Source organism: Heliconius melpomene, chromosome 12 (genome assembly GCF_056956725.1).
Source record: "Heliconius melpomene rosina isolate 202511_hmr_F chromosome 12, ASM5695672v1, whole genome shotgun sequence".
Lineage (NCBI taxonomy): Eukaryota > Metazoa > Arthropoda > Insecta > Lepidoptera > Nymphalidae > Heliconius > Heliconius melpomene.
In genome coordinates, this window is record NC_140400.1 from 14,266,528 (window position 1) to 14,293,218 (window position 26,691).

At 32.5% G+C, this 26,691-nt stretch overlaps 1 protein-coding gene across 3 annotated transcripts in view; it reads right to left on the reverse strand.

The window, feature by feature from the left end:
• The window catches only part of LOC146534083 (uncharacterized), a 178,197-nt gene that overhangs the window by 38,838 nt on the left and 112,668 nt on the right, over positions 1 to 26,691 (reverse strand). For 2 of the 3 annotated variants that reach the window (XM_085194413.1, XM_085194416.1), the window contains 3 exons: positions 4,312 to 4,465; positions 3,910 to 4,065; positions 196 to 364 (listed from right to left, as the gene is read on the reverse strand). In XM_085194413.1, coding sequence (XP_085050539.1) covers positions 196 to 364; positions 3,910 to 4,065; positions 4,312 to 4,465 — 479 coding nt within the window. Of the gene's footprint in view, positions 1 to 195; positions 365 to 3,909; positions 4,066 to 4,311; positions 4,466 to 19,441; positions 19,884 to 26,691 lie in introns of those variants that run through there. The other variant, XM_085194414.1, reaches the window with a different exon arrangement.

Consider the following 26,691-nt stretch of genomic DNA (forward strand, 5'->3'; position numbering starts at 1 on the left):
AGGGTAGGCAGAGAACCCAGTGTTAAGATATACCGTCTCACACTTTTCGCCCAAACTTGACAATGCCATTATTTCTATTAAGCTTCACGCTGTATACTTAGCGTCAAGATACTCCATTCCCAATTTCGGGCAGAATTTCCCAGAGCGGCGGAACTCAACACCGTTTATTTTGCCAGTAAATTTCTCGTCAATTACCTTTGTAGAGCTCATATCCAACATGACAGGGAACGCGGGCAGCCGAGGCGGACCCCCTTGCTGCTTCGCCAATTTTGCGAACAGCCCGCCGACGACCACATCGCTGCCGTCGGCTTGCGTCGGCGCCGGAGTTCTTTCCACGCCGTAACCGTTTACCCGGTGGAAGTAGCTAAAGCAAAAACATAGATTATATTTATAAAAATTATATCTTAGGTTTGTTTTGTAAGTTAATAATAGTTTTAGATTTATATTAGTATTCGAGTCCCACTCGGGGGAATAAAGTATTTAATATTTTCATTTCTCCGCTCTGGTAACAATGCAAAGCGCGGCGTTGACTTCCGCTACTCAACACGCAATGCCTCCCCAGAATCCAACAAAAAGTGGAGGGATGGAAGTGTTTTAATGGAAACGGAGTGTCTTCACACTAGGTTCGTGAAGCAAAAAAAAGAAATTAAATAAGGAGGCTTATCAAACTTTTACATACAATATAACTGTATGTAATGGGTACTGCCATTGTCCTTCCAATAATGGTACTATTGTTGTAGCTACGTGTGAAAAGACATGCAGAGGGCAGTTCCTGAACAACTGTTGGTGCTCAATTCAATTGTTCGTATTGCGGATGAGGAGCTCGCCTTTTAACTCCTTTATTGGTCTTTAGCTAAGAATTCAAGTGTCTCGATGCTCCTTGATTCGATAAATATAGCGATTTATGTGGGTCTTTGGTAAGGTTTTTTTTTATTTTCTTCAACAACAATATCAATTAAAAATCGTTGTTATTAGTTAGTTGTGGGTTCGATTTCCACTCGGCATAATTAATTATTTACATTTCCCTGTTCTGGTAGGAAGCCACCACTCAACACTCAATTTCTCGAAAATTGGTCGTAAAATGAGGAACGAGTTTCATTAACACTAGGTTTTCTCTGACTACTGTGCTTTATGCAGGATATTGTGTAAAGCCTTAAAAAAAGTACATCTACATTGAAATATTTTTGCCAACAAAGACGTAAATATTTCAAGCTTACCAAATCCTCTATATTTAGTTGATAATTAAAAACGTATTAATTTCCATTACAACCTTGCCGATTTATCTAATAGATTCAAATTACCTGATATCATCAAAATAGTCTAAATCGTTAACCTGACGATTGGCAATAGCATTAATGGATCAACCGACTTCTATGTAACATCGACATGCTCTTGGGCAACACTAGCCGATATAATTACACCGTAGATAATGGACTTGATTAGTGCTTTAGGCCAGTCATTTTTAGAAATGTCAAGAGGTCAGGAATCTATTTGGAGTGGATCACATTCGAATGTTAATTAATTAATTTCTTATTTAGGTCAATGTTTTAAGCCTATGTTGTTCAATGCATTCTTTATAAAATAAATGAAAGGCCAGTTGTGGTGGCGAGACTGTAAATGCGACTAGTTGTGGGTTCGATCCCCACTCGTGGAAATGAAACATTTATTTAAATTTATATTTTAATTTTTTTCGCTCTGGTGCCGAGCCAAGGGGTGTGGGGTTGAAAACCGCTACTCAACACGTAATATCTCGAAAAATTAGGCGGAAAGTGAGGAACGGAGTGTCTTAACACTAGATTCTCTCAGCCTGCGGTGTGCGGGATACAACGTGAAGCTGATTTAATTAGATTTTTAAATTATTACGCGACGTAGCCCCAGTGAGTCTAGTTTGTCAGCAGCGGCATCAATAATGAACATTGACAGAGGTCGCCGACCGCGCCCCGTGAGATGAGCAATTCATTAATAATAATAATAATAATATAATAATAAATGCTTTATTCAGTAATTAAATGTTACATATACACTCTAATTTCGTTAGAATATGGAAAAAACAAGACAACAATTTAGTAGAGGTGAGCGATGGCAGCCGTACTAGTGTAAACTGTGTCACAGCTGCCAGAAAACATTACATTAATATAACATAAGTTCACGCGGACACCTCTGGTTCTCACGAATCATGTAAATTTGTCGACTTCACGTAAGTTATCGAATCGATTAATATGCAAATCAATTTAGGCATCACTAGGCGGTCGCTGAACCGCGAGTCGCATGACATCGTGAATGCATTGACACCGGTTGTGTGAAAAAAAACGGAATGTTGTGATTTGAATTTCTTAAGATCGATTATAAAATTGTCAATGATTTTTTGATATATATCATCGTTTAAATTAACAATAGTAGTGCTGACAGGTGAAACGGTACGTTCAGAATGTGAAACTGTTAGTAAAAGTTTGTAAATTGTAAATGGTTGGGTTGCCACGGAGTTTACGAAGCATTTAATTCCAAGATAGGTTGTCAGGTGTAGTGCTAATAGCGGCGCACATAATGCCTGCCCGAGGTATCGACTTAATGCGGATCTTTAAGGAAATGTTCCGTATATATTATTCCATTTACGTCTCTAGCGCACATAGTGTGGTCTTTGCTGTGTAAAGTTATACATATTATTATATATCCATACCTATATTATAAATTCGAAAGTAACTCTGTCTGTCTGTCTGTCTGTCTGTCTGTCCTTTACGCAATCAGGGCCAAACCGCTAATTTAATTGTAATAAAATACTCATATAGAGATACTTGAGGGTCCCGGGATGAACATAGGATACTTTTTTTTTCTCATATTTGTAATATTTTCGATATATACCAATAAATTAAAATAATTAATTTGACAAGGAATTTATTCCGCCATGTTAATAACAATCATCGCTACGCGTTGCTAAGCAACGATTTGCAAAGTTTGTTGTTTTAAGAAAACGTCACCCAAAGTGAATTTGCTTAATGCATACATGGCGCGCGCCGATATAGATTTGTATACATTAACAAAAATTAGATGATTTCTATAATTTGATATTCATCCTTATGAAAATAAATATAAGACTTCACTTTTAGCATTTCATCTTGATGGAAATTATAGTTTACTGTATAACATTCTAATAAATAATTAAGATGTCACTGATTCCTGGTCATTCCAAATGACCTAGCCTACGAGTGGTATAGTATGACCGACGCGAACGGGCAGATGACTTTGATGATTTTGTAAATTTTTATATATTTTCGAATTACTATTATTTTTTATGTAATTATTTGCTGCTTATAATTAATTTATCTCAGTTTGGTTATCTATACCGATGTTATACACTTAAAATATCGTAATTATAATAATTTGAGATTTTATTTAATAATGTTCGCAAAAATTAATAATTATTTAATATAGAAAAATGTTTAGTACGCGCGCACGGCAAACTTTAGGTACTTTTTCTAATATTAAGAATTTCCTTTAGTTACTTTTATTTCTTTTGTTTGATCATTTCGGTTACTCAGATATTTTTTCTAATAATAAATCTCCACTTATTATTATTTTTTAACTTATTTTAATTATTTAGGCTTATATTTTCGCGGGCGTAGCTGCGTCCGGGCCCACTAGTGTCTTATATATGTCTTTATGTTTTCTAATTAAGTACATGTATGTAAAAGGGTTGTTGTGATTAAAGGTTATAAAAAATACGTGCAATAAGTTTTTGATATATCAAGCAATTATAAATTTATATATAACTAGGTGACTGACACTGCTCAGCCAAAACTACCAGATACAGGAACTTGAAATTAGTCACATAGGTTTCTTGAGAAGCTTTCTCAAAAAATCTTGGGGAAGTGCAGAATTAGTACACAGTAAGTGGCTAGCTTAGTAACTCACTCATTAGACGGGTGTGTGTTATAGCGGGCGGCGAGCGAGCGCATGATGTCCGAGTAGTTGCGGGGCGGGTGCGCAGGCGCAGGCGGCGCGTGCGGGCTGCCGCGTTCCGGCGGCGTGCCCGGGTACGATGACGTCGACGGGGTCACGCTACGTGATCTAGTTACAAGTACGATTTTAAAAATTAGTACCTTAATTTATTATCTTGTAAAATCTAAGGGCTTAAAAATATTTTTTGGAGATATTATCAAATAACTGAGGAACAAACATTTTAAATTTAATTTAACTTTTTGATCTAAGTAAAATACTCTTATTCAAAAGAGATTTTCAGGTCTACGTCAAGCAAGCGCCAACCCGAAACGCAGTTCTACATAAAATAATCAAATCTCAATTCATCTTTAATACCTAGAAGCATTAGAGTCGTGCGGACTGAGCCGCTCGCTCTTGACTTGGTGCGCGGCGTGCGAGGAAGCGGGCGGCGCGGGCGGAGGCGCGTGCGCGTGCGCCGGCGAGGCCGCATCGCGCGCGCACCGTCGCGCCGCACCCCCGCCTGCTTCACCTGTAACAAATGACAACAAAGTTTGGTTATGATCTCTGATTTAAGTGTACTTAGGTGAATTATTGCAAATGGTCAAAGAATTCAATTTTAGATGAAAATCATATTATAAACATTTCAAAATATAAATCTGATATTCAGGTAACTAGGTTTCAGTTTTATTACACTTCTGGCACTTTTGTTTATGAATAAAGGACAATCTATGAAAAAACAGGAGCTACGAGTACGTCAATTTATCGCATATATAATATTGAGTCTAAGCATAAAATCTATTTTGCAACAAAAATGTATAGAGAAAGAAACAAAAAAAAATCATCACTCAAAGGAAAAAAAATTCACGTAAAACCAAAAGAAAATACCTAAAATTAACATTGCGTAAACATAACTAAAAAAAAACTTTAAAACACTGCCCCGGCAACACTACCAAGAATATCAGGAGATAAACTGTTGATGTCGTAATCCGGTTGCCGCGTTACGCGCTCGACGGGATGGAAAAAAAATGGCGGAGCACACACACTGACCCGCACGGAATCTGCGTCCTGGAGATACGCATCGCGCGGCGTGTTTGAACACTGTACTGACCGACCGCTTTACATAGCACAACTCAGCGCAATGGAAATTTAGTACACATTTCAAATCGAACTTATACTTGATAGCTTAAGTTATGGGTAGTTATTGTATGAATAATATATATATAAGAATAGGAAAAAGTCATGGTATTTTATCTATACTTTATTTATGTATAGGTAAGATAAGATTTATATATTTATTTTAGTATACTGCCGTTCTTGTAAATGCCTAATTTTGTTGTAATTGAATATACATTTAACGCATTAAATACATTATATTTAGTTATATTAATTGTGCAATCCACAAAAAATGAGAAGCTATAAAATAAATTTCAGGTGGACCATTAACCTTACCACAGCGATACACTTTCCTCGAATCTCTAAGTGCCATCTTTTGAAATTAATGAGCTTACGAGGTGTGAGTACAGATGTCGGAGAGAATGATAGCGACTTCACAAGTGACCAGAATATTTCAGAGAACATTCATATTCTTAACACTTTTGGTTAAAGAAATGTGTGAGATATCGCGGTGGTTACGACAGCAACGGCCTTGTAATGAATGTTCTATTTACTGCCACGTCCAAGTAGGTACAAACTTATTTATTTTATTATATTTTACTTCTGTTAAATGATCTAACGAATAATCGAACTTGCGACTTATTATCAATGCCTCCACATCAATAACTTTCCAATTACTATTCCTTTTTATTTACGTAATATTGTAAGATTACCTGTATATAAAATCGACCTGAGACCTGTATATAAAAAAAACGAGATAATCATCTCACCATAATTAAGACGATACAATTTTTCCGGTTCAATCCATTACGAAGACCGCATTGCCTACAAACATGACAAAAATTCTTCACTGGTCCTATTTAGATCTGACTTTCATATGTAATAAAGCAGTTGCACAAGTGCCGCTCCGGAGGCCGGTTCTCATATATATCATAAGACGAATTGTGGACCGACGTCGCCTCTCGTCGCCCTAAGTGGACCGATTAATCTCTCTTTTAAAACTCTAATGACGCTATAAGTTGCGAACCTTAGCCACTTCATTAAGGAGAAACTTAATTGCCCGAAGCAACGTGTTGCACGTTTGGTAATATAAATAAATAGCTTAGAAGCTATTTTTAGCGGTCCATTAATAAGACACATGTTATAAATAAGTTAAATAAGACTCAAAATACAACGGTGCTATGATTAAAAAATATATATTTTATTGAAAAAATTATCCAAATCTTATGAGAATTTTGTTATTTCAATTGATATTTTACTTTCAACTTACCTATAACTATATAAGTGTAGTCTTTATAAACAAACACTACCACAATCGCCGCTCATATCATTTATTTGCCGGACGAGTCCATTTATTAATATTCCCATTCATATCGACCGATATGGCCCACAATGGTGCCCACAGAGTGTACCATAATCTACCACGTTATGGGAAAATTATTTCAAATTGACGCGATCTATGGAGACCTTATGGTATCTTATTACAATGGTAATGTCCCGGGTATATTGTCCTCCTATCTCACGTTGGCGTTAAAACGATTTTATCTTTTCTAGTACGAGCATAATAACATCTATATTAGGTAATTGTATCACAGAGAATTGGGTAAAAGTTGAAGTTGAAACGCCGCGGACCACAAACGTCGAAATTTTCACATTTATACTCCTACGGTTTTTTGACATTTTATTAATATGTGTTTATATAAATTTAGTAAAAACATTAAGGTCCATTTACAGTGTACCACCTACTTATGAGTAATGTTTCAAGAATTAATTTAAATGCAAAAATATAGTGCCGTTTTGAACTTTTTAATTACGACTGAAAGTATTTTAGATTTATTTCTTAAAAAGAGATTTAAAATATGTAAATAATTTCCAATTTTAATATTTTTTTTAAAAAGTATTATTTATTCATTTTAACTTAATGATAATTTTGAACGTAGTTGGATTTAACCATCTAGTTTTTCTTAGATATACAGTAGACATTTTTTTCATTTAAAAATTACTAAAGTGATATAAAAAAACATATAAACTTGCTGAGAAATACCTACTATTTACATATACATATTCAGAATTCATTGGGCTCATTTAAAATCTTTAAATAAGTAATATGAAAATTTCTGATCTTAGATTTCCTACAAATACGTTTATCTAAGTTTATCTCACAGCGGGCAATGAGCTTAACGAATGTGGGCAAGACCGCGGGTGGTCGCTAGTGTTTTACAATATACCTACGCTGCAGTTGAACTTATGATATATATTTTAATCTTTTTCCTATTTTGTATTAAAATTAGACAATATTAATCCATATAAAGAATTTTCTTAAAAACAAATGTAAGAAAACCTTATAAATATAGTAGACGAATTTAAAGTATGATTTATTGGTATTTAGTGGATTTATGTAACAAATAATTTTAATTATTTTCTAGATTACAATGATTAAGATGCTATCACTATTATGTCTTCATTTTAAGAAATTAGGAATCTTTAGAATAACATTCTAAACGCAATTCTCTTTTGAATTCTAAAAATAAAAAAAACTTTTAATAACATCTATCGGCCGTAAAACATAATCCGAATAAGCGTCAAACATCAAAAATAAATGATTTCTCAGCAGATAAAAGGCTTAGTTTCCACAGCGTTTCCTCTTAGACCTGTACCAGAATTAAACACAGGAAGTGATCGCGAAGTGTCGTGAGTTCTATGAGCGATTACTTCCGGCGCCGAACTGGCCAGCGACCACCTCACCAGGTCACCCGTCGACTGACATTATAATGAAGGAAGCGGTCACCGTTATGTTGCAATGACAACACTTGTTAGGTTGACGTTGATATGGTGGGTTAAGGTAACTAATATTTATCTATTTAATTAATATAATAATTAAGGGATTTAGAGTTTGTACTATTAATAGAAATCTATTATTTGATTAATTATAAAAATATTGCGAAGCAGATGGAAGTGGGTTCGATTCCCACTCGGAAAAATTAGATATTTAATATTTATTCCTCTGATACTGAGGTAAACCACAGCGTTAAGTTTCGCCACTCAATACGCAATGTCTCCAGAATTCAGCGGAAAATGGGAAACGGAAGTGGTCTTAATGATATCAGAGTGTCTAAGGTCAAGGTTCCCAGGTTCCCTGTGCCTATCCTGCTAAGTAATACTTATAATTAGTTGCTTGTCTATTAGTTCCATAGAGAGTGAAACAGAATTTGTTTAAGACAGATTTACTATAACTATAAATGAAAACGATACCCAATAAAGTAGTTTAATTAACACTTACAAAACAAGCCTAGGGATCTCATCTTCGGTTTAAATAATAGTCACAAAGACATAAAGTTGGTCGTTGATTCAATTTATTGACTACAAATGTTTATTAGTTCGTCAGAATAAGAAATTTCTAAAAACTATTTTGTACTTAATATTTATTAAAATTCTTCAAAAGATTTAGTTTGTTTGGGTTTTGGGTATTGAATATTTCTATTTAAGACCTAAAACTATTTTTAAGTAGTTGAATGACAAATATGTTGATAGAATGAATTATTAAGAAAATAACATCATCAACATCAATAAATCTTATTTCTACGTATATTTCTTTAATATAAATCACTTGATTACTGACATTAAAGTTTTTTTTATTATTGGTATTATACCAACCACTACAGAGACTTAGTTCATACCTTTTTATTATCTTATTATTACATCTAATTTTCTTATCTATCTATATTAATTACATTACACAATTAATATCTATCATAAGAAGATATCTCTACAGTATTATTATTTTTCTTTACTTATTTGTATTTGGTTGTATGTAAAATTAACAAACCCGTACGCTACCGCCACCTACTATAGGTTTTCCTGTAGCTATATACCGGAACTCTCTTTGGTAAGATGTGTACCTCTGTACAAGAATTCAATTAACCCTGGGCCGTACCTACTACTGCGTACGGCACGTGTCTGCATTGTGTGTTTAAGCCTTTACTTGACATCGATGAGTCCAGTATGGTATAAGTACACACTTCTTATAATAACATATTTTTCCTATTAATAATGTAACAAAAATAATTTATTAAAATAAAGAGGAAACATGTATTGTAACTAACTATAGCTTTACGATTTGTAATATAGTCATTACATTTTCATTTAATAATTAATGTAAAAAGATTCTAAGAAGTTAATTTTTCTTAAATTTAACGACATTAAATAAATTGAAAAACAAAATCTAAGCAAACCGAAAATTCCAAATAGGCATATAACTTCCACGCTACCTCCAATGCCCTCCACCACGACGCAGGGTCAGCACCGAGGTACCGTTGGCGGCACCTGACCCGAATGGCGGCGTACGCCAAACAGCCTGCCTAAGTGATCGGGCCCGTTCAAATATACCAATGAAGCGTTTGTACACACAAGCACGTGATTGTTAAAAAATATCTGTGGATATCGAATCCATTGGTAAAATAAGATAAGCAAAGAGTTAAAAAAATCAATTAAAAACAGAAAATTGGCATATAATTATCATTTAATCAGCATTTACTTTGCTATCTTTACGCAAGAAAATAAAAAAAATATTAAGATGTATAAATAAAATTAACTTCACGCTGTATCCCGCACACAGCAGGATAGGCAGATGGAACCTAGTGTTAAGACACTCCGTTCCCCATTTAAGATGTGTATACCTATATAATAACACAATAGACAGGGAACAATAAACGGATAATACGCAAATAGCATGAAATTGCATCAAAGATACAGTCGATATTACCGTACAGCATGTCGACATAGAAAGCTACGAGTTTCATTGTCATCTGTCGGCGAGTACAAACCTGGACCAGATGCCAATTTGTGTGCCCTATCAAATAAACTAGACAGTGCCTGGTATCACGACAAAACGTACGTAATACGGTATCTACAGTACTGCCGACGAATAATGGCCGAACAGAAGTTAGGCTTTCTGAATTTTTGCGCATTGTTCATCCAGGAAGAAAATAATCAAAACTATGAAACTCTCAGAGCTCACTTCAGGGCGGCCACAACTTGCCGATCGTACTGTATTACTGTATAGTAGTAACACGATAGTATTAGTTAAAGGTGCGTGTTGATATTTTGAACAATTCAATACGACCGATTAGAAACATAAATTACGCATTCTATGGTGGTTTTACCCGTTCGCAGTACGGTCGAACAAGACAGTTGATATCGGTGGGATTATTTATTGGAACTGCTGTGAATTTTGCTAGTCTACTATTTCGCTTTTAAATATTACAGTTTTGATAGCTTAAGTTTTACAACCAATTAGTGCCGCAAAACAAATAAAATTATTGTAATATTACAACAGTTGCCTTGTTACTAACATAAATAAAAAAAAATCATTAATATTCTTTAAATTAATTAATAAAATAGATAATTTTAAAGGTTTTATAATATTACAATAATATTTACAAGCAATTTTAACATGAGATGATTTTTTATCAAAAAAAAAGTATAAAACACAGAAAAATACTAAAACAACCGCTTTGTCCACCAAATTTCTGAGATTCTTTACGTTTTGCGGATCGTTAAGTATGTCTTTCCCTAGTGCTGCGTACACACGTACGTTAGAAGGCTTGGTCAATTCTTATTGACAGCTGATAGGTCGCGTCCGGTTATAGATGGGACCGCCGCTAAGTAAATAAATTAAACAAGATTGTCAAATAAACCTTTATCCACGACTTTAATGGGGACAAATTTAAATTATGAAAGTCATATTACCTATGCACATAGTCAAAAATTATATCAAAAATTAAATTATAATTTTTTCGGCGAATTCTGGAGTCATCGTGTGTTGAGTGGCGGAAATCAACGCCGCACTTTACCTCGACACCAGAGAGAAGAAATGAAAATATAAATTTAAATAAATATTTAATTTCCTCAATTGGGGATCGAACCTACAACCAGTCGCTTACAGTCACATCCTTGTGGTCTTGCGCCACTACTGACCTCAAATATATTTACAATTAATTGAAATCCTAGAAAATCCTAGCGTTTTATAAAAAAATCTATGCGACATAACCATATTTATAATGAACCATTAGAATTTCCGCTTAGCATACACACTAGAAGGTGTGACGACACATTAGCAAACATGGAACATCAGATGTCACTTGGGCTTAATAGAAAAATCAATAAGAACATTTGTTTGGGCACTGCCACGCGTCGCGTGGGCGTCGCCTCCCGCAAGTCAAGGACCACAGGTGGTTATACCATGTAATATTAGTATTAGGCACATTAACAATGGGGACGTGGGTTTCGATCGGAATTCGTCTCACTGATAAATTTGTGTACGCATAAATCAATGATACCATATTTAGTGAATAGGATATAAAGTTACAACAATTTTAGATATTGGAAGGTCCAATATTGGTTAAAATTTTTAATTTTGTAATTCGATTTCATCAAGGATTAGAAAAGTTCTTGATGTTCATAAAATTTGAAATAGTTCATTAATAGAAATTTGTCAAGTCATTTTCCTGAACTGATGCCAGTCGTGGCGGAGGATTCGTTCGACCGTGGGTTCGATCCTCAATCGAGGAAGTGACATATTTATTTAAAAATTATAAAATTATCTTAACAAAATACAAACACAATAAAATAACATATAAAAAAACAATAATATCAATTAACTTACATAAACTAAAAATTATAACGAATATATTCAGAGTTTGGTGTGCGCCACGCGCCGCGCAGACGACCTCGCCTCCTGGGCGACCAAGCACTTAGGTGTGCATTATAAAATGTACACATTATGGACTCATGCCGTAACACCAATATGAATCGGAAATCTATTTACAAGCAATGAAAGGTATTATTAACTTTACCAAAGAAGCCGTTGTGCAGCGGTAAGAGCGTACGACTCTACACACGACGGTTGTGAATTCGGTTTCCAGTAGGGGGAATCTACAATTATATATATTTTTTCGATCTGGTAAGCAGACAAACCGCAGAGTTAAGTCTCATCAATCAACATTTCGCATCATGGGCGATGCGTGGGGAACTGCTGTCTACTGTACTATAAGCGAGAAAGGAGACGCGACATTTCCATGTCCCACAATAATATAAAAAAAAATAACAATATTTTTATTTCAAATACATATATATTCTTTATTTATAAAAGTTATTTACGTATTAATCATGATATCCATAAAATTGTGTTTTTTGCCGATTAGCGCGGCACGACGTATGCGGTGTGAGGTCGTGAACGTTTGACTCCTGGTGAGATCAAGGACGAGAAATCTTATTACATGTACCTACAATATAAGTAACGATAGAAAACGATTTTATGATATGAAAGATTTATAAACCTGTTGATTGCACGTGTTTTTTTTATCTACATTTGTTATGTAACTCTATTGAGAGATACTCGCTTGTAAATTAAGTTTCATAAGTTAGGCATTGTGTTAGCCACATATTCTAGTGGATTGAGTGATTGCCGACCACTTCTCTTAATAAAAAAAAAAACCATACACATACTCTCGTTATACTTATACTATTTTTTATTAAAACCATATCTGAACAAATTAATACAAGAAAATTATTACATAACAAACCGGAAACTCGAAATTAAAAACAAAATATTCAAATAACCCTTTTAATTAGTTAAGAAACACCTTAATTCAATTAACGTCGAATCTATCTGCGATCGTTGAACTTGACAATCAAACCTGTACTCACCGAAATTCCAACAGGTCGCGGCGTCACCTGTCCCCACTGTGTGTTGACTGTGCCGGCCGGACAAACACTCCGCCGTGTTTATGTTTGCCTAGTACCTGGTATCCACCTGCGGTGAGTGCGGTGGCCAGGTGGGGCTTCGGTGCGCAGTGCGCAGTTACGTGAACAAGTGGATGTCGTTGAGATTAACTTGTTTGGATTGTGTGTTTCAATTATTTTCTTATTATATTATTTTTATATCCAGGAGAAAAGGATAAATAAATATCTTTTTTAGGTAATGTTTATTTTATTTGCATAGCAAGGAACATTAAAACAATGTTTCAAATTAAAACAAGTCAATTGTTATTGTTTAAACATTTTAAATATACATCTCATTGTCTTATACCTACATAGGTACTATGGGGTTACCACTTTGCCTTGTTACCAGAGCGAAGTAATAAAAAAAAAAAAATCACTCTCCCAAGTGAAAACTTTCAAATAAAATAGGATCTTCATTGAATGTAATGGTTATATTCAGTGGCTTTATTCATTGATCAATATTTATTTTGCCCATAGCTTATAGGTATATATATGTATGTCTGTCTCTAAAAGACCAGAAATTAAATAACATACGATGAATTAAAGTCGCATGCTGATGCCCCCCGCGCCACGAATGGTCTCTAATAATGCAATATGTTATAAATACAAATTAGTTTCTTTTAGAAATCTATGTATTTGAAAACAACCTTAGACTACTTCAGGTCTATCAACAGTGAAGAAATTTTAATGTATAGAAATTATATTTACTCACGCCGTCTAAAGCTTTAAGAATAAATTATATTTTATCTGCCTATCAAATTCTTATGTCAACGTATAGACCATAGATAAGATAAATAAAAAAAAAACAAGTAACAGGCATACCAACATAATTTTATAGCTCATTCCAAAACCAATTTCCTTTCAATATTAATTAGGAGTCAATAATAATTTATACGCAAATAATATTTAAAAAAAAAAATGATGAATCGTTAATTATAATAATCGAAGTTTTTATTATTCGTCCACTTAGAAGCGGGCAGGTTACGCGTTCAGTGGAATCAATTAAGTATGTGAGTCCACGCTCAAACCGGATAGCCGATAGTCATCGTTGTCGTCCGGTCGAGAGGTCGTCGAGAGGTCACCTCCACCAAAACTAATATTTGCCCCACAAGTACAAAGTTTTGTTCAAACCTCCACAGCCTGGTTAACTGTTAACTTTTAAACAGGTGTTATGTTTGATGGTAATATTTACACTTTTACACTTGAGGTCTTAGTGCATAATAACCCGCATTCCGTAAATAGATAACTAGAAATAAGTTGCTATATATGTATAAATATTAATACTAATGCTATATATATTATGTATAAATAAATATTAATATTTACATAAATTAATTTAAACTTATTAATTACTACTACTTTGAAATAAAATATTATATTATATAGAAAAAAATATTTTTCTTTTGTAGAGGTACAAAAAGATGAAAAAAAATTTTTAACCGTTCCCTTTTTAAGCCGTTTATTATATAATTAGTCAAAAATTTATGTTTTACAGTGACCTGGTGTATTTTAAATATCTGAATATTCGCATATAATATTACATAAAGAACGTTTTTATTTTGGCTCAAGTTTATTCCAAATAAAACATACCGGTGTTGTGGTTGCCCTTTGATAGTTAGAATTACATACTCCTATTCCCAAGCAGCTCAGTGATGCAGTTGGGACTAGCCTGATCATATATGATAATCGTAAGTTCAAATTCAACTTATATAAATATTCATATTGAAAAAAAATATCTATTCAGTCCATATAATACTATCTTTTACAACCATCACGTCAGTCTATAACTATAACCAACTGCGTTACAACACTATTTGATGGGCTATAATATAACTGAACATGTAATTTGTTGTTACATATATATTATGATGTAATAATCTTAAATAATACTCATGCATAATAAAAAATCTAGTACACGAGACGTATGTAAATAAAAATATCTCACTATAATTATAGCAAAATAACAATATATCATTTGAAATTAAAATTTTAACTAGGTAGTAGACTAGTCTACCCAGAATCTAGACAAAATACTGTAAACTGTTCGAAACGTTGAGTTTCCAAAAAAATTTTTTTCTGAGTTTCATTTCAAATGCATAAAATTGCAAAAATTAAAAATCTTATTATAACAATATGCAATTTACATATTAATGGTCGATTATAGGTGTAATTCGTATAATATAATATCATTGTAACTTCTAGGTTCATTCTACCAGCTACTTACCGCCTTAGGCTTCAAAACAAATGAAACAAAAAAGACATTTCTCGCTTTTCTGCCTGTAGGTACGAGTATAATAGCAACATAGTAACTAAACGACACACAAACATAAATACATAACGCCTTTAAAATTCCTGTCGAGTGCGCGTTTTCTAAAGGAGAGGTCGCGTTGAATCCGCAATTAGGTATTTAGCATCACCCGTGACCCGCCATCGCCATACGACCCCAGCAGTTTAACTTTAACGTCGCATATGAATAGATTTCTACACATTAAATCTACGCACATATGACTGAACAGCCCGTTGGTCCGTTGGTAACTTCGCTGTCTAAGCTAGAGATCGTGGATTCGATTCCAAATGTTTGTAATGTACATACCTTAGTATTTTGTTCATATTTATATGTAAAGTTATATTTTATAATGTAAAAAAATACACATATCTTTCTGTTTAATTTAAGCGACATACTTTTGCTCAATTTGGAAGTTAAATTTGAATCAGTTTTCGTGTCGCTTAAGTAAAATAAAAAAAAAACTTAAATTATAATCACTTACTGTAAGAACAAATTTAATATAATATTTTACTATAAATATTACAAAAATAAAAAACCCAAACCCATATATACGTTTAAGATCTTTAAAAATGTCAATTTTAATGACATACCCAGGTTTTACTTTTGCCCGTACAACTAGTTATTATTGTTTTTTTATGTATTTAAGCATAATTATATTGATTCGGCGCCACACTTTGGGCTTTCGTTTATTGTTGCAATTTCAGAATTACCTTCCTCATAAACATTAATATTGTCGTAATATTGTAATTTACGATGTTTTTACTACAAATTAGTTGTTTTAAAGCCGAGTTGAATAATATAATCGGTCGCCATTACATATATATTTCATATATTATAATGAATGCATGCCTAATTGAATATATCTTAACGCAGTCCGGACGCGTTGCCCGACCGTTATGGTCGTAGGTTCATTAAATATTTTAGTGTCAACGTTCCGTTTGTACATAAGGCGTAGTTAAGCTGGAGTGGAGTTATGGATGGAGTTAGTTTGTCAAACTATGTTTGTAAAAAGCGAATAAATAACTATTAATTAAATTATTACTTCCCATTGTAATGAGGTAATCATTTATTAGCGTCCCGTTGTATCCCGCATACATCAGGGTAGGCAGAGGGAAGACACTCCATTCCCCATTTTACGCTGAATTCTGGAGGCATTGCGTATTAAATAGCGGAATTCAACGCTACGCTTTGCTATAACATGAGAGCGAAGAAAATGAAAAATTAAATCTTTCATTTCCTCAAGTGGAAATAGAATCAATGTGTAATTTTCATAAAGCCAGTTTTAATAAAAGCAGCGTATTCATTTCATTGATTTATATTATAATAAAACTTCCACTATTACACTTGCATACATTATAATAAACAACCGCAACAAAACCACTCGCGTCTCAAACTTGTTATAATACGTATACGATTCCGTACATTTCAAGTTTCTCGTTTAGAGATGCCTATAACAGAAATAAACCTAACAAAACGAGAGACGCTAACTTTAAATGTCAAAGGTGCCGAACCCTCGACGGGCATTAGCATCGCGACCCTCCCACGGCCTCCTTCACCCGGCGACCCCGACGCAGGCCCCGACCCCGACCTAGGCCCCGACCCCGACCTTGCTTGGATTTATTCGATGCACTTTGGACGGTGAATCACTAATTCTTAATGGCCGAAGATTAATATGTAAATTGTACGATACAGACGGAATTCTACGTGAATAGTTGATTAGAACGACATCCTCTTTTAACTTTGCATAGTATTGTATAATTTTAGTTTAGTTTTACACCCGAATTGCAAAAAAATTAGTTTCTCACTTAAATTGAAATTCGCTCAAAGAATATTACTTATCTTGCTTCATAATTGTTAAAATCATTCCAAACTTTTACGTTTGACATTGTAATCCGAAGTTTCAATACAATTAACAATATGGTCCTTTACACGTGTACAAAGTACAACCCCTAGAGGTTTATTTATCCCGTACCTGCTGGTGCCGTGACCGATGGAGCATTGTTGCGATTTCCTGCTTAGAAATTGAGAAAAACTACAGGTCAAATTTACCTGCACTTTTTTTATTGGTCAGGTATTTAGGGCAAATGTCCTTTCCCAGAAATATGGATGCTTTCATGCGACTACAAACTTATTGTGAGCAATTATTTATTTTTAAATATCCCTCAGCTGAATAAGAATAAGGGTGATTTTGGAATAAAAGCAAGTTAAGTGACATATTATATTAAAATAGTTTTTACTTGAAACTCAGTACTGTCAAGTCGAGACATGCGTAAGGGTGAAACCGGCAAAGTGATGCAGGGTAGGTTTTTTTTAGGGCGGGCATTGTAGTTGCAATGTGGGAAGTGTATTTGGTTTCGGGGTTTTTTAATGTTCATTGAGATGTGAACGTTCAAAGCCGTTGTTTCCTCCGCCATCATTTAAGTATTGAAGTACGATGTTCTCGAACTTTGCGTATTGTTATTTACAAATGGAAGTACAATATGATTGCTATTTTATTTACAAATGTTCAACTGCTGTGAATATTTCTCGGTAAATTATAGAATATATTTTTTTATAATTATCGAAGAATATGAGATTCTCGACTAACAAAGAAAGCCATTTCTGTGTCTATATAGAAGTTATAAAACATCAAATCCTGGTGACATATTTTGAAAAGTAAATCGATAAATACTCTAAAGGCTTAATAATTGATATTGATCACCTAAATATCTATCATTCGGACACTAATAGGCTTGCTATAAATTAATTTAAAACTACTTTGAAATAAAATTACTAGGGAACCCTCTCTTTTTTTAAATCTCTTAATTCTCTCCCTAAATTTTATAAATTCTGTCTAAGTATGTACTTAATAAATCGGTTTGCAGAAATATAATTTATCAATACATTTTTCAATTTTTTTACCTTATTTTACATTAACACCGACGAAAAAATATTTGAACCAAATTGCAATTACTAATGTACCGTAACTCAAATCGTCCGCACTAATCCCATGGGTATTTTAATCTCTTCAGAGTGCCGACGTACCTTTGTCGTAACGAACCTTTCTGCTATTTACAAGTTGCCTATTTAAGGGTGTCCATTATGCAGGGTCTTAAGGTTACCTGGTTTGGGATGAAATGTGAAAGTTTGCTTGAAACCAGGGATTTTAAAATAAATATAGTTTACTGTTTTTTCAATCTCTCAGAACAAAAGACCTTTAATTAACAATTACTGTAAAAAATTAAGTATGTTAACTTTTTAACGTTTAAAAAAAATACGTAAGAGTCGACAAGCTCGAAAAGATCTTAAAACTGAATAATAATTATGTGTAATAAGTAATATTAATATATTTTCATTCATTTATCAAAGTTTATTTTTTAATTTGTACTAATATTATACTAATATAAAGTTAAAGTTTTGCAATAATATATAATATATATATAATATAAAAATATATAATATAAAAAAGTTCTCGCCCAATTGTAGAACAGTTGTTTGTGAAAAATTTATTACACCAAAATATAAGCATTCCGATTGGTATTAGAACCTACACCTATAACGTATCTTCGTGTAACGGTAAGACATTTGCATCAACTGCGACAATTACTCAGTTACTATAAATAGACAAGTTTATTTTTTTTATTATTTACACTAAAAATAAACATCAATTTTTTATCGATGCCTTAATTTAAACGAAAATTACTAGGAAACGATTATTTTACTCCAAAACTATTCAGAAATATTTAGACCAGTTTAAAAGTAAAAGGAAAACAACAATAAATATTATACCAATAAAAGCGCATATAAAGTACTCAGAATGTATATGAAATTGCTTCCTTGTTAAAGATAATATTTTTTTTCATAAATACTTATTCAATTTAAAGGTAATGCAAATGCACCCGTATGAAAGAAAGTGTAGCGGTGCGTATCGTCTATACGAAAGACATCAACGTGAGACGGGTGCGTGCCGCGACTGTTATTCGAGCATTTTTCGCTAAATAAAATAAAATTTTATCGTTCCTTAAATGAAAGATGAAAATATTTAATATACAAAAAAATCTATTAGGTATATCGTTGTAATTAACATATATTCATTTACTTGTTAAATCTTTAAGAATTATTATTTTTTCACTCTTATCTTTTTAAAATAATGTAATAATTATAAGATATATAATAAAATAAAAAATACTAGATTACTATTAACTAAATGATAATAAGTATATTATTTTTTGATCGATTCAACTTTTAGTAGCAAATTGGCTGTATTTAATAACAATAAAACAATTTTTATATTTGAACAATATACTAACATTACATTAAGAAAATATTCTAAGTATAACTCACGGTCATCTAGCTCCTCTTCATAATCCGAAATACACATATCAGCATCCTTCAGTTGCGTGTCCGGCTGTTGGTAGAATCTCTCCGATTTGATATACATTTTCAAGTACATTCCACTTACTTGATATTAATAAACACAAACGTATTATATATATATAATATAGTTATCCACCAATAACACCAGTTTCAATAAGTATATAATATAATAAACCAAACACTTGTCACTTCGTTTTTAGTTCCAAACACTATAAATAAATACCTTCAAGAATTATCATTGATAATCACTATTTTAATCCAAGTACGAATTTAATTTCAAATAATAAAAAAAACATATTTTATCCAAAGAAAGAAGCACGATTGAAGTGAATATAGTATAGCTAATGCAAAACACAATATACAACAAGTGAGTACAAGAGACGCGCGGCCAAGTCGAGCTGCGCCCGCGCACTGCCCCGACCCCAGTTATCAGACAAAAAAACTCAGGTAGTGCCGCCGCCTCCGCCCGCGAACGCCAAATTGATTTTCTTTCTGCTTAACATTTAAGGTGTTATTTTGCAGTTATTAATGCCACGTGGGTTATATTAAATATTTTTTGTTGAAAAATATTTCTACATGCACCGAGGTCTGTGCATAAAAATTACATTATAATCTATTTGAAAAATTACTTGTTCTTTTTATGATTAAGAAATAGAAGGGAAAAATATGTTATTATTTGTTGGTATATGGATTAAATAGTTTAGAAAAATGTTTTTTTCTTAATAAATAGCTAGTATAATATGAGGATACCAAGAAATAGCTCAGTGACTTGCCATTGGAGTCCTAATATCGAAATTATGTGGAGAAGGATAACCAATTAAAGACGTATTATATATTTTTTTCGTTACGTTTGTGGGAATTGTATCTTTTACTTTGTACATTGTTTTAGGTACTAAGTACATATACAATATTATACATATATAAATTAATGAAAATAATATACTACGTGCTATCACAACAACTTTTTATACAAACAATTAAAATTAATTACTTAACAATTACACATTTTCGTTTATTTATTCATATATTAAGCATAATTAATTCACTAAAATCAACATGAATAAATAATCAATATTCATGTGCTGCGAATAAAACAGTTATAACGGCGCCGATTGAGTGAATATTTGAATTAAATTAAAATGTTTTTTTAATTTTGTGCATAATTATTATCATCTGTGGAGTGTTATCATTTCGAATCAATTATATCACGATGATATCAGATATCAGACGTGTTTAAAATAGTTTATTATCATAATGATAAAAGTTAAGTTAGGTATTAATATGTTGACAAAAAATGTTTTTTTATATTAATTAAATTTATAAGTAATCTTTAAAAAGAGAAATTTGTTAAAAATAAATGTGTTATCTTTTTGATCTTTAGAGAAAATAAATTTAAATTATATTATTTACAAAAAAACATATTTCTGAAATGAAGAACAATGTAGCTTACGGTTCAAAGGATGAATAAATGAATACATGAAGGTATAAAAACCAAAATTAGGGAGAAACTTCAAAGTTTTAAGTATTTTATTTTATTATGGATAGAAAATATGTTAAATTTCATAAAATAAATGCAGAATTAAATTTACAAAAAAAAATTCTTGACAGGAACGTTCTCTGCCTTTTTAAAATAAAAGATAAAAGCAATAATGACTTCTATTAACTATATGTGTTTACACGCGTGATAAAGATATAAAGAACCAAATAAATATTTAAATTTTCACGACCACCTGGTGATGAGAAAATTTTTTTTAAAGAACAGCGATACATATAAAATAGCAAGAACATTATATATAGAAAACCATGTTAAATATTTGAAGGCATAATAGTTTTACCACGCTGGGTCAAGCAATGAAATTTCGTCAATAATTTGAATGTGAATGACTTTTTCGCCATTATATTCTCTAATATTCGGACATTTAACTGCCGTGTGTGTTAATATAGTTAGCATAATGTTATATTAATTTACCACTGTCGGGCAGAGGTCGAGCGCCATTAACGGGAGAGTTTGTAGCTGGAGGCGCTGCGGGTAGGCCGTTTAATTATCTTTTACAATATGCTGTGGTCGACTTGGAAACCATTAAAGTGTAGATTTCATTTAAAATAATGTAGCGCATGACAGTAAATATGATGGCTGTGGGTTCGATCTCCAGTCGAGGTAAGGGGGGGGGGGGGGTCTCTCTCAAAGAAAAAGCTTGGGCGGGAACCAAGTGTTTTCATAATCTGTTTCTACAATGCTATATGCGGGATACAGCGTGAAAGCTTTTCGTTCTCCACATTCTTGCGTGACGGACCTTTTGACATTATCCGATCGGCATATTTTAAAATCCAGTGTTCCACCTCGTAAAACTAAAAGGGGGAAAGGAATAAATTTAATAGTTATAAATATTCTTTTGAGAAATAAAAACGATAAATATATTGTGAAATAACTAAATAAACACTATTTCGGTGTAAATAAAATATAGAATTTGAGGAATATGTTTAAGTTCTCCATTCTAAAAGCAGTCACCGTTCGCGCCCACGCATGCACGCTGTAGGGTACTCTTATACGAGCTCAGTCGGTCGACCGTACATATACGGCTTATAAAATCGGTAACACGGTAGCCGCGTGCGCATGTTATTCACGAATTATTCAAATATTCGAGATAACACTTCAATATTTCCCCGCTAAGTGATTAAACATAATATTGAGGTTTTTTTTCTAAATAACATTTTCGTGTCTGTCGAAAGAATGACATTTAAAGGTCTTAGGATATGGTCTAGTAAATGTTATTATTATGTTAATTCGTTAATATAATCTATATACTACCGTGATGTAATTAAGTACGCAATCAATGGTTGTGCAAAAGTAAGAAACTTATCTATAGGAAATAAATACATAACATATTTTATTTAAATTAATTACAAATAAAAATTATAATTGTCACTCTGATTTTTCCTTTTTAACAAATAAAAAGATTTACTAAATTTATTTGTGAAGACAATTCTATCCATAAGTATTGCTAATTCTATCAGTATCCACTCAAAAATTGCAACAGATCGTCAATTATTATTTTTTATATATTTATAAATATGAATAAAAAATCAAAATAACATTTTGATTTATCTATAATTTTGGATTGTAGCCGCAAACTATGACCTCTTTCCACCTTTTAAGGTTTATAAATCCTTACCCGGTAAACGCCTACGCCACCAGAAAATTATGAGTCAAGCTGTGACCCCGAGTTGACTATTTCAATACGAATGGCAAGCAAAGTAAACCCAGGAAATTAGTTCGGTACAAATATGATATAGTCCATCGTGGCGCAGTGGGGCTGTCTCATTTCTAACACCACAGTTATGGGTTCGATCCGTAGATCTTTGAAGAATTCGTGTGAAAAATAGAGAAATCTGAAAAATAATTAAATACGCATAATACACTCATGGTATTAATTATTATACACTCAAAAAATCTTTGATATTTTTTTTCGCTCCAAGGTGTATTCCGCATGTAGCAGTAGTATGGGAAATATCTTTAGTGTTAAAACATTCTGGTCTCCACTTTCCGCTTAGTCTTCAAATTCACTCAGGTTTGAGTGGCGGTACTTGACAACACGCTTTGTCTTGTTACCAGAATAATAAAAATTAAATTATTCCTCCAAGTGGGAATTGAACTCACAACTATCACGTTTACAATGAGACATTATCAGTGCCGCTGCACTACGACGGAACAAAAATAAAGAGGAAGAAGAAATTGAGGACTATTATTAAAAGCGAAATAGCATAATTCGACAGAATTGCAAATTATTTGCATATTAATAATTTAGGTTTGCATCATGTATACTCGTATATTTAACGTTAAAGTAAAATTCAAAGTAATAAAATGTAGTAGTATATTGTAGGAGGATTGGGTTGCACCTACTTTCACGGTGTAGTTTAATCGTTCGGACCCATGCGATGGTCCGCACTTCGCACTATTTATTGATAGTAAATCTTACGAGTTTCTCCGCTGTTTCAGAGAAATGGGTCACCAACGGTGTTGAATTATATATTATATGGGTAATATTATATTTTGAATATAATAGTTTAAAAAGAACGTGATTTTGCGGACACCTGGAATTAGGTTTATTTTTTTTATAGGCATTTTGTTTCTTGCTTATGCATACTTTGTTTTTTAGAATGATGAAATATCTGGTTATTTGCATTTAATTTATTGTTCCTGATACATATACCTAATTTTTCTATAAAATATTTTTTTATTTTTTTAGTAAAAAAAAATATAATTGATAAAATATTACTGCATTAAAAGTAACAAATATTAGCGATTTGGCAGAGTTATAATATAAATAAAATGATTACTCAAATGAGCGAAACATCCTATAAGAAGACGAAGACAGTTATTAGGTAACGAAGAGTAGATTAATTAAACGAGACATGAGGGTTATTAAAAAAGCATTTGAATTCATCAAACGAACACAGAACAGGTTAATAATTAAAAAATATCAACTTTTCAAATCTATTTCAAAATAATATAGAAGATAGATTTTTAACAATTTCGTTCCAGACTGAGTCATAAAACCATGTGTGGGCTACGTAGGCGAGGCGATAACATTCTACAACTAATATTGAAATTTTCCCTTATATGGATTTTGAAATAACCTAAAAAGTAAAAAAAAAATGATAAAGAATCCAATATTAATCCTTAAAATTATTGTTTATTTTTTTTATATTAAAAAAAATTAAGATATATTTATTTTACAATTTTTAGCTTTACGTATTTGGCAATAGAGTAGCGTTTTCATAAAAAGAGGATTAGGGATCTCCCTAATCCTAATCTACCTAATAGCATTGAGGTCATCGTGGTGTGGTTGGGTGGGTTTGAATCCGTGGATTTGAATCCCACTTAAGGGAATGAAATATTTGATATTTTCATTTCCTCGATCTCGTAACGAATCAAAGCGTGGCGTTTAGTTCCCATAGTCATCATGCAATGCCCCGAGAATTCAGTGAAAATTAGGAATGGAAGTGTCTTAAAGGGATCGGAGTGTGTTAACATTAATTCCCAGGTTCCCTATAAATTTTCAAAAAGACTTCAACTCAAAGCAATGAAACTTTTTCAATTCCCAGCTCTGGAAAATCGAAATGTGGCGTTGAATTACGCCACTTAAAACGTAATTTCTCGAAACTATTATGTGCTGTGAAAACATGTTAAAAAAACAGCCAAGTTACGATTATATTGTTATTCCTACACTTGTGTCACTCTCGTCTCGCCATGTGACGTTACGCAGAGAAATAATGTTATTAGAAATAATAAGGCTAAGTTGATTTATTTTATAAACCATCAGTAGTCAGCCGAATGTAGTTTATGTCTTTATAACATATATTTTAAAGTCTAATATATTCAAAGTAATTTACGATATGTACTGAATGTCGTTTGATCTCAACCTCTCAATGCATTAAGTTATGAATAAAATTAATTTTAATTAAATGATTTATAGCGTTCATATAATTTTATCATTTAATAATACTGTAAATCTAAAATAGTTTGCACTGAGTGACGTTTAATACGGAGGCTTTGGAGCAAAAGCGTTACTAAACTAAATAACTAAATTATGATCAGAAATTATTAAAATAACTATTTACAATAAATAATTTATTATTGGAATAAAATGCTGTGCATAAAATATAATGGCTACAATTGCGAAAAAATAGACACCGAAAGCTTTACTTCGAACTTCTTAAGGGGCAGTTATAAGCATTATATTTTAATGAGGATGATCATTGTACATACAATATATATAAGAAATTTATATATGAGAATATTTATTATATAGTTGTAAAAGTTTCTGGTCCATGTGGGTGACACTGCGTTGATTGATGAAGCCTAGGTGGCGCAGTGGCATAACGTCTAAGTGTGTGGGATGGATATGAGTTCAATTTGACACTCAGAAGAATGAATTATTTTAATTGGTGACAAGACGAAGCGTAGCGTTGAGCTCCGTGATTCAACAGGCAATGGCTGGAAAATTGAGTGGAAAATGGGCAACAAAGTGTCTCAACACTACTTCTATCGTGTTCCAAAATAATATCTAAAGGTACATATTATGTGAATCACACACTATTGTACATACATTACTGTAAGTACAGTAAGGTTTACAGAAGATAAAACCTGTCCAAATAAGTTTTAAGACGTCAGTGGTATGAGGATATAATATTTGACATATCACCCTTCTTCAAGCGTCAAGTAATCTTGCATCATAAAAGCTTATTACATGCGGTGTTTAAATAAAAAGAAAATTGAGTGGCGTTTTATTTAAGGATTAAGTTTAACTGTGATTTTGATATACATGTAAACCTACAGGGTTAAGAACTTTATATATCCAAATTTTCAATATTTTTTTATGTGAATGCATTTTTCATAATTATCAATCGACGAAATACATGTAAATCTGTCAATATCTTAATTTCCTTACATAAATATTAGCATTCACCCATCGTTATTTAGGAAATGAACTCATAAACATCAGGACTACGGAATATACAAAATTACAGTACTTATTTATAACCGTGATGTGCGGGGATAAAAAGTAAGCGTTAAATTTCTAATAACAATAAAATCAACAAGAGCAATATAAAATATGAATAATAAATCGAACGGAAGCGTCATGCTACTTGAACTTTGATATTAACGAGTGGTTGGCAATAATCGAAGATTTATTATTATTAATCCGCAAATACGACCACGCCTTCAGTCTAATTAAATTAATTTCCTGTTCTTGAAAGAATCATATTACATATATATATTTCTGTCTATAAATCCTAGTGTTGGCCTGTTCTAACTCAATTTTTTATTTATTTAGTTTAGTTTTTAGTTGCCAAATGTGATGCAGGAGCACAAGCTAGCGATTGTTAACGTGACAGGTTGTGGATTCGATGCCCAGGCGAGAAAAGTATTTAAGATTTTCATTTCATCATTCTGGTAACGGAGCAAAGCAAAGCATTGAGTTCCACCACTCAATATGGAATGCCTCCAGAATATGGCGGAGAAAAGTAATGCTACCATTTAAAACTCTAAAAAAAATATACAATTAAAGTAATTATAAATAATAATAACAAAAATAATACAAACTTTCAAATGGGTGGTATTAAAACGAAGTAAACACAGAGCTATGCGATTAGTGTATCGCGTACGACGATTAGCATTGAGAAGGACGGCGTGGGCTGGGCGCGGTGGTATG